Genomic DNA, 9,570 nt, shown 5'->3' with positions numbered 1-9,570 from the left:
ACGTCGGTCTGACAGCTCCTTTCAAACAGCTACTCCTTCAAGTGCGCAAACAAAAATACGCACTATACAAACTACAAGTTTCATGCTTGAGGGTCCGGTCCCATTCAAAGATGTTCCTGCAGGCTCCCCGAAGCCTCCAACCTCTGATGTCCTCTCACCCAATCAGACAGCACCAAAGTTTATCCAGCCAATCACTGGAAAGCTTAGATTTTTTATCTAGGCTTAAAGCTTTTCTTGTGTTATTGATCACCAATAGTCAGGGCCACAATGGAATGCAGCGAGAACACGGAACGGAGAATCAACAACAAACGGTTTGATTAGAGTTTAAGGAAGATATAAAACACTTAGCAATCATGCACATTTGAAATAAAACAACTGTAGAAAACATAAATGTTGACGGGATAGTAAGTAAAAACATTTTAAACAGATGAAACCAATTTAAACAATAAAACAAAATAAAACAATAAATAACCACATTATAACCAGTAGACAGCAATGTTACAGAGATGTTAGTCAGTAAAACAACCAAATGTCTAGATTAGGCTGTAATAAAGAGAATAAAGGTCAGTCTTGATTTAAAGATTTCAGCTGAACTGAACTGAAATGCCCTGTTTATAGATAGTCCCATTAATAAACCATAATGTTAAATCAAAACATTGTTCAGTAGGCTAAATCAAACGTGTTTGCTCTCATAAAGAATGCCTTCGATGACCAGTTGTTTGATGCAACCGGTCATTGCTCCTCACGCCTAATAAAGAGTTGCTGATATCTTGTTCTATAGGTGGAATATTGGCTTTTCATACAGGCAGTGATTGGATTCTGTCTGTTTGAATAAATGTTTACAAGACAATACTGCCACCTGCTGGGCATCTTCATGTAAATAGTGCTCTGTCCTGAAGAGTAGTCTGCCGGCATGTCTAAACTAAATCACCAAACTGAGAAATTAGAATTGCCATGTATTGCATGCGCATGTGCAGTTGAGCTGAACACTTCAAGTGACTCTGGTCAAACATTGATGTTGTTGTTGTTTTTTGTAGCAGTTAAATTACCATTTTACTGCTGCTGTGTGTGATGAGGTCAAACCTACTCAAATAAGGCCCCACCTACTTAAATAATACCCCACCCATTTACCCCTTGCCCAGTGGGAAAGGGAAAATCCCCATGAGAAGAGACAGGCCGTGGCGTCACTGTCAGCTGATCTGAAAAGGCATCCCCACAGTGGCGCACGGGAAGCGTTTTCGCTGACATACAAAACATCAGGATTAGCATGGCGACTCCAGTGGCCATTCATTTATACTATCATCTTGAGTGAAGATCTGATATTTGGCGCAGTTGCTTCGACGCACGTTGAATATATCGCTGTGACGTACAGAACAAGGAAGGAAAAGCTGTGTGAACTCACAACAAGCGCAGAAGACATTTGAAGAGGTCGGTCGAGGTGTTCACAGTCCAACCAGACGAATTTGAGAGTGGAATTTGAGGTGTGCTTGTTTTACGCAGGTGGGTATAGGCCTATAGTTCGTAACAATGTCTAATAACTTGTGTGGACCTTATCATATTGTCATGTAACGTTAAGTGCGTTAAGTTATCAACTTTACAATTGTCATGATGAAATGTGCAAGGCCTGATTAGATGTCGAAGCATGACAGCCTGCAGGAGAAACGAAAGTGCATGAGGGACGAAATACCTTCCATGACACCGTGTCGCAGCCCTACATCATTCTGTCAGTCAGTGATCAATTAACTCGGTAGCTCACCTATACTGCTGAATGTGTTGAGCAACTTGTTAAAGCATTAGGCCTGTGTTTACATGAAATGACAAAGTCATTGTCAGCGGCCTGTCCCTGATATTGGGTCCGGACCGTGGTCGCTGATGACGTCATGGAAGCGCAACTTGTGCTTTCCATTTCAGCACTGACGTCACATAATGTCCAGGAGTGACTCAGATGTTTTAGAGAATTGTCTTGCGCTCCTCTTGAGTCTCTACTCTATTAGCTTCCGTACCAGCTTGACAAAACAACAACACGACCCAGTTCACTATCAACTTTCCCTTCCCTGTCTTCTCTCCTCCTACCCCTCGCCCGATATCTGTCCCCTATTCCCCCCCCCTGTCCTCCTCGTCCACCCCACGCGCTGTCTGGCCTGCAGGTTGTGTCGTAGCATGGCCTCTGGTTCCCCCATGGTGAACGGGGACGTGTCCCGGGGACCGGGGGTGGATCTGGGCAGCCCGGGGGGGCAGACGGGCACCCTGGAGGAGACGCTCCGGGAGATGAACATCCTCATCCAGGAGAACCGGGAGCTGAAGGGTGAGGGGGGGCGGGGGGGAGATCTGGGTGGGGTGATGGGGGAGGGGGGCTAGGGGGAGATCTGGGTGGGGGGAGGGGGCAGGGGGGCTAGGGGTAGATCTGGGAGGGGTGATGGGGGAGGGGGGGGGCAGGGGGGCTAGGGGTAGATCTGGGAGGGGTGATGGACGCCAAGGGTAATAGTGGTTCAGCTTTTTGTCATGATCACCATCATCTTGCTGTGGTTGATGAGAGTGGTTGTGGTGTTTGTGTGTGTGTGTGTGTGTGTGTGTGTGTGTGTGTACATCTGCGTTTGTATATCTGTGTGTGCGTGCGTGTATGTCTGTGTGTGTGTGTTTGTGTATCGTCCTCCACCAGTGTGTGTGTGTGTGTGTTGTTTTTCTAACTGCATGCGTGTGTGTGTGTGTGTTGTTTTTCTAACTGTGTGTGTGTGTTGTTTTTCTAACTGTGCATGCGTGTGTGTGTGTTGTTTTTCTAACTGTGCGTGTGTGTGTGTGTTGTTTTTCTAACCGTGCGTGTGTGTGTGTGTGTGTGTTGTTTTTCTAACTGCGTGTGTGTGTGTGTGTGTTGTTTTTCTAACTGTGCGTGTGTGTGTGTGTGTGTGTGTGTGTTGTTTTTCTAACCGTGCGTGTGTGTGTGTGTGTGTTGTTTTTCTAACCGTGCGTGTGTGTGTGTTGTTTTTCTAACCGTGTGTGTGTGTGTGTGTGTGTGTTGCCCTGGCAGAGGCGCTCAGGGGGACCAACATGTCGATGAAGGAGCGCTTTGAGGAGCTGTCCTCCTGGAAGGAGAAGCAGAGGGAGGAGAGGGACTTCCTGGAGAGGAAGCTGGAGGAGGCGCGGGGGCGCATCGAGGCGCTCACCAAACTCCCGCAGGAGCAGGGGGGAGGAGCAGGGGGGGAGGGGCAGGTCAGTGAGAACGTCTCCTAGCATACCTCAAACCTTTCATGTCAGTTAAACCTTATTCAAACATGCTGAATGAGGAGGAACCTCGGGTTTGACCAGGTGTTGACAAGGCAACGCTTCAGGGATGAATTGGGTGTGAGGTATCATTATCGATATTCATTCATTCATTCAAGCCTTTAGTTATTCTCGGAAAGACAATTGAATTTACCCTCATTTCCAATGCTGCCGAGATTACAAACACATTCAAAAATAAATAAAAATACAAGCACATTAAAAAAAATACAGAGAACAAGTCAACAGATGAAGTAGACAGTAAAAAAACATATCAGAACTAAATCAATTTAAAACAGTTAGAAATACAGTGGCTAGAGATAATGTGAATTGATTGGTTGGATTATATACTGCTGTTCCGACTGCTCTCTGTGATTGGTTAGATTATATACTGCTGTGCCAACAGCTCTCTGTGATTGGTTAGATTATATACTGCTGTGCCAATAGCTCTCTGTGATTGGTTAGATTATATACTGCTGTGCCAACAGCTCTCTGTGATTGGTTAGATTATATACCGCTGTCCTGACTGCTGTCGTGTGTCTCGTCTGTGTGTCGCCTGTGTCCTCGTCTATGTCACCTCAAGGCCGGGCCAGCCAATCAGAACGCAGAGCTGGAGGCCTTGCGTGTCCAGGTGGCTCGTCTGCAGGCGGAGAAGAACGACCTGGTGGCCATGAACTCTGAACTCCAGCTGAAGACAGGTCAGGGGTCACCCGAGGAGTCCTTCATAGAGATCAGGATTGCAGACGTGAGTGTCACGCGCACACACACACACACACACACACACACACACACACACACACACACACGCATACAGTCACACTTACACACCGTCTTCATAGACCCTTTTCCCAGCGGCCATTTTGACATCACAGCAGGGTAATGAATTAAGGTCTCGTTCTATTTAGTGTGTCACAGCCTTTCCCGTGAGTCAGCGTGATCAAGATCAGGGCCCTGACCCACCTAAATCCTAAATGGAACGGGGCCGTAATTAACGTGATTCATTACACCCGTGTTCACCCTGCGATGACACCTCAAAATGGCTACTGGGAAAAGGCTTTATTAACTCTGAATTGTGTGTGTGTGTGTGTGTGTGTGTGTGTGTGTGTGTGTGTGTGTGTGTGTGTGTGTGTGTGTTTTCAGGATGGTCGCGCGTGTGGGTTGAAGGATGTGAGTGAGTGTGAGAAGGACCCCAGGTTCGACATGAGCGCGTCTCGGCAGGAGTCTGAGGAGCTGACGGTCAGCCAGCTGCTCCAGTCCCTGAGAACGGAGACGCAGAGAGGGGAGAGGCTGCGAATCGAGCTCCAGGCTTCCAGAGCCAGGTAGGCCGCATTGCTGCACGCCATTTTCTCAGTGTCTTAAGAGCGGTTCTGTTTATGTGACGTTGCAAGTAGTTACTGTGTGTGTGTGTGTGTGTGTGTGTGTGTGTGTGTGTGTCCAGGATTACAGAGCTGGAAGAGAGAGAGAGCGGTACGGACTGCTCCACACAGACCCCGCCCCCTCCAGAGGACAAAAGAGTGGCTCCGCCCACCGCTGCTGGCACGGAGACGGAACAGAAGACTCACCAGGAGGATTCTGGGAAGGAGAAGGTATCCTACTCAACACAAGATGGCCTACTCATTCACTCATGACTCAGTGCTCACCAAAGCTGATGCCGGCACCTCTAATGTTTTCTACCGCTTGAGTCCCTGCGAGTCTTATAGATTGTCAGATTGTCAGATCAAAAATGTTGTTGGAGCTCCGGCACTTAAGAAAACGAGTACCAGAAACCTATTTCAGTCGATAATATCAAACATGTTTGATATTTAAGATTATTACGTCCCGACTTTACAAGTGAGACGGCGAGACCAGTGGTTCGTTGCTCCCTCGGGCACGATAAGATCCTCTAGTGTGTGATGAGCCGTTATTTTCAAATCTTTTAAATATCCTGTAGTGTGAGCCCGGCATACTGTAAGTCATGCGCTGCATAATGTTATCAGTTGTCATGCTTCCTGATGCTGTGGTGATGTTCTGATTGAGGGACTGCGTGTGTCTCAGGCAGCGTCCGAGGTGGAGAACATGAAGGCCCAGATGTTCACTCTGTTCAAAGAGCTGCAGCAGGCTCAGAGCAAGCTGGACGAGGCCGAGGACATGAAGAAGAACCTGCAGGACAGGTGAGAGAGAGAGAGGGGGAGAGAGAGACAGAGACAGAGAGAGAGGGAGAGAGAAAGAGAGGCAGAGAGAGAGAGAGAAGGGAGAGTGAGAGAGAGAGAGGGGGGGAGAGAGAGACAGACAGAGAGAGAGGGAGAGATGGAGGGAGGGAGGGAGAGAGAGAGAGGGGGGGAGAGAGAGAGGGAGAGATGGAGGGAGGGAGGGAGGGAGGGAGGGAGGGAGGGAGGGAGGGAGGGGAATATGAGGAGACACAGAGTGAGATTGAGATCTCTAACCTCTCTCTCCTCCCCCCCCAGATGCAGGGACCTGGAGCAGGACGTGGTGACTCTGAGGGCCCAGGTGGTGGACGTGGTGACTCTGAGGGCCCAGCTGGTGGACAAGCAGGTGGTCCAGAGTGAGAACGACCGACTCAAGCTGCAGCTGGACAGCATGGAGCAACAGAGCCAGCTGGAGAAGAGAAAGACCGGGGAGGAGAGGTGGGACCACACACACACACACACACACACACACACTAGGAAATCCCCTGCTTCTCTTCAGAACCCCCCCCCTCACTTTCCGCTGGTCAGTGGTAGCTATATCTGGACACACAGCCTGAGTCATTGTCGGTAACCCCCCCCAGAACCAACCTGGCCCAGCTGAAGGACGCCTACACCAAGCTGTTTGAGGATTACGAAGAGCTGAAGGAGGAGAGGAAAAAGAGAGAGGTGATTTTTTTTACCCTTTAATCCTTCACCATCCATCCATCCATCCATTTGACCTCTGACCCCTGGGTGTCCCCCCAGTCGACGGCCTCCAAGGAGCTGCTGGATGACCTGCAGGCGCGCCTGGTCTCCGCAGAGCAGGCCCTGGTGGTCAAGCAGCAGCAGATCGACCACATGAAGCAGGAGATCTACCAGAAGGAGAAGGAGCTGGAGACCATCTCTGTGTTCCAGGCCCAGGTACGGTTCCTCCGCTGCAGGCTCGGAGAACATCTCTGTGTTCCAGGCCCAGGTACGGTTCCTCAGCCGTAGGCTAGGAGAACATCTCTGTGTTCCAGGCCCAGGTACGGTTCCTCCGCTGCGGGCTAGGAGAACATCTCTGTGTTCCAGGTACGGTTCCTCAGCTGCAGGCTAGGAGAACATCTCTGTGTTCCAGGCCCAGGTAAGGTTCCTCCGCTGCAGGCTAGGAGAACATCTCTGAGTTCCAGGCCCAGGTACGGTTCCTCCACTGCAGGCTAGGAGAACATCTCTGTGTTCCAGGCCCAGGTACGGTTCCTCCGCTGCAGGCTAGGAGAACATCTCTGTGTTCCAGGCCCAGGTATGGTTCCTCAGCTGCAGGCTAGGAGAACATCTCTGTGTTCCAGGCCCAGGTATGGTTCCTCAGCTGCAGGCTAGGAGAACATCTCTGTGTTCCAGGCCCAGGTACGGTTCCTCAGCCGTAGGCTAGGAGACCGACCCACCAGGGGAATATGCTCGCTGATATCCTGTTTTACTTAGTAACGTTTGTTTCACTTAGTGATGTGTGTGTGTGTGTGTGTGTGTGTGTGTGTGTGTGTGTAATAGTGCAGAATGTGTGCTGTGTGTATCTGCTAGTGCGTATTAATAATACATTATTGCACCGATATGATCAATTAGAGGGTCATTGTAGTGTATTTACATACGTACGCGTGTGTGCGTGTGTGTGCGCGTGTGTGTGGGTGTGGGTGTGTGTGTGTGTGTGTGTCCAGGCGGAGGTGTACTCCTCAGACTTCTACGCAGAGCGGGCGGCTCGGGAGAAGATCCACGAGGAGAGAGAACGTCTGGCCACCCAGCTGGAGTTCGTGAAGAAGCAGAACACGCAGCTGCAGGAGGAGATGGACTCACTGGGGAGGTACAGCGGGCTCAGATTAGGGTCACACACTGGTCAGAGGTCAGATTAGGGTCACACACCGGTCAGAGGTCAGATTAGGGTCACACACTGGTCAGAGGTCAGATTGGAGTCACACACTTGGGGGGTCACACACTCAAAGGGTAAAAGAATCTCAATCTCGCTCTGTCCTCCCTCTCAGAACCACAATCACATTTATTTTTGCCAGATTGGTTTTTAACAGTGCAGAACAAATTCCTAGTATGTGTAAAAACCTACTTGCCAAAAAAGAAATATGATTCCAATTCACTTGTCAATGGTCATATTATGGTCACTCAGTGGTTATGTGGTCACACTCCAGTCCTGCTTGCTCATCATTGGTCATATGAACAGAGCAGCCAATCACAAAGAGGTGCTTTTCCTCGGGTTTAGGCAATCCCTGAATGAGATGCAGAGGAGACACATGCCACGCGGAGGCAATCCACACGGGGGCGCTGGAGCGCAGGGAGCCAGAGGTACGTCACTGAAGAACAAACAGTAGCTGTCACACAAACACTAAGGCTGCGAATGTAGTATGTCCCAATACATAGTATGCCACATGCAGTATGGCAAAAATACCAGGATGTCCTACTACATCCGGTCGTATTTTGCAGTATGCAAGCCAGCAGGCTTTTCTGGCTATTCTGACCCACAATCCTTTGCGCAGCGGAAATGTGCGTCACATGAGCGAGTCGTGACAGCTGTAGACGAATGTCGTGTTATGGACAGTGACGGATGTGGGCAAATTTCAAGGTGCAATGTTATGACAAGGTAGTATGTCCCAATTGGATGCCTACTGCTTGCAAAGTGTGTACTTTCTAAGGGCAGCTGTAGTAGGTACTGGTAGTAAGAAGTAGAAGTATGCGATTCGGAACGCAGCCAAACACTAACACACAGAGGGCTTTGGACTCGATCTTATAGCCAATACATCGTCATGATAATTGATCATTTTGCTCGTTTATGAGAATGACATGCCCAGGTGGCAAATGGTTGAGGGTATTTTATTGTCATATAGAAAGTACAGACCAGTTACCCTCGAACACTCGGGCTCGGCAGCTGAAACACGAGTTCTAGACCAAATGTGAATTCATGTCTTCTTCTCACGTTCCTTCCCTCGGTCTTCATCACTCTTCTTCATCTTCATCCCTTCTCCAGGTGGAGACGTCCGGGACTGGCAGCAGCAGGTGAGCATTCCCGAACACGCCTGCCCCAAGTGCAACGAGATCCTCCCAGACCTGGACAGCCTGCAGATCCACATCATGGACTGCATCATCTGAGCCTTCATCATCTGCACCCTCTACCGCTGCAGTAGAAGAAACGAAGCTCCTTCCTCCTCTTCCTCCTCTTCCTCCCGGTCTGTTAGATGTTGGGTCTGGTTTTAGGCAGAGACTCTAAACATGCTTTAAAATAAGCTCCTTCCTAGAACAGGGCAATAATGCATCGCTAGCTTACAAAATGTAGTATCTGTTGTCACAATGCCAGAAACAAATCGACTAGAAGGTGTACGTCTGTAAGAGGGGTGTTAATGGTCTCATGAAACTGATCAGGACAGCTCAGCGGTTTAGATATCGGGTGAATGAACGAGGTATTTATGTGCAGCTGAGTTCGTATTTCATTTGTCACTAAAGTTTGTTAAATGCACATTTCCTACATGAAAACACAGAAAATACTGTCTTTTAAAAAAATGAGGGCTCATCCTCAGCAGACATGTAGTTAGTTGTGTGTGCTTGTTTTTTTTGGGGGGGTGGCGGGTGCGTGAATGGGTGTTGGGGTTTAAGTTTTATCAAGCTGTTATTTCTTTTTTATTTAATCACACTAAACCACTTGTATGGAAGGGAGGAAGTCAGGCTTCGTTTTCAATCATTTGTAATCATCAGGTCTAGCATAGGGAGGGGCATGCATAGCACTTTAATGTTTTCATTTTGTCCCAATCAATACCTTAAAATACAGGTAAATATACACTATATATATATATAGTTCACAGACCAACTTTGTAAATTTTACCATAAAATATAACGTCTAGTGTGAATTTAAGAGGTTGTGGTGTGAAGAGTATCCGCCTATTTACCAATCCTGCTCTTTAATTCTGAGTACCTGTATACTGTAGGCCTAATAAATGCTTTTCAAATACTGCAGTTTCTCTTTTTCTGATAAACAGATCATTTTTTATGTAATATGATCAGATGTGGGGGAACAGCCACACACAGCAGGCTCACTGACACAAGGCTGGTTCCAGATAATGATGATCAGCTAGGTTCATTTAATTTTAATAAAACACTGACTAATATTTCATTATATTAACAA

The 9,570-nt window shown here is 48.3% G+C and overlaps 1 protein-coding gene across 1 annotated transcript; it reads left to right on the top strand.

Annotated features, from left to right (window-relative positions):
* Nucleotides 1–1,386: 1,386 nt before the first annotated feature.
* optn (optineurin) lies at nucleotides 1,387–9,370 on the top strand. The gene is made up of 13 exons (XM_084462524.1): nucleotides 1,387–1,500; nucleotides 2,148–2,305; nucleotides 3,026–3,207; nucleotides 3,839–4,000; nucleotides 4,396–4,574; nucleotides 4,694–4,841; nucleotides 5,290–5,405; nucleotides 5,700–5,879; nucleotides 6,023–6,107; nucleotides 6,186–6,341; nucleotides 7,109–7,251; nucleotides 7,660–7,742; nucleotides 8,422–9,370. The coding sequence occupies exons 2-13, from the start codon at nucleotides 2,161–2,163 to the stop codon at nucleotides 8,541–8,543; spliced, it is 1,701 nt and encodes a 566-aa protein (XP_084318650.1). The 5' UTR covers nucleotides 1,387–1,500; nucleotides 2,148–2,160; the 3' UTR covers nucleotides 8,544–9,370.
* The last annotated feature ends 200 nt before the right edge of the window (nucleotides 9,371–9,570 follow it).

This window comes from Borostomias antarcticus, assembly GCF_949987555.1.
Source record: "Borostomias antarcticus genome assembly, contig: scaffold_616, whole genome shotgun sequence".
Taxonomy (NCBI): Eukaryota; Metazoa; Chordata; class Actinopteri; order Stomiiformes; family Stomiidae; genus Borostomias; species Borostomias antarcticus.
Note: the sequence above shows the minus strand (reverse complement) of the source record. Positions and strands in the feature narration are given on the sequence as shown.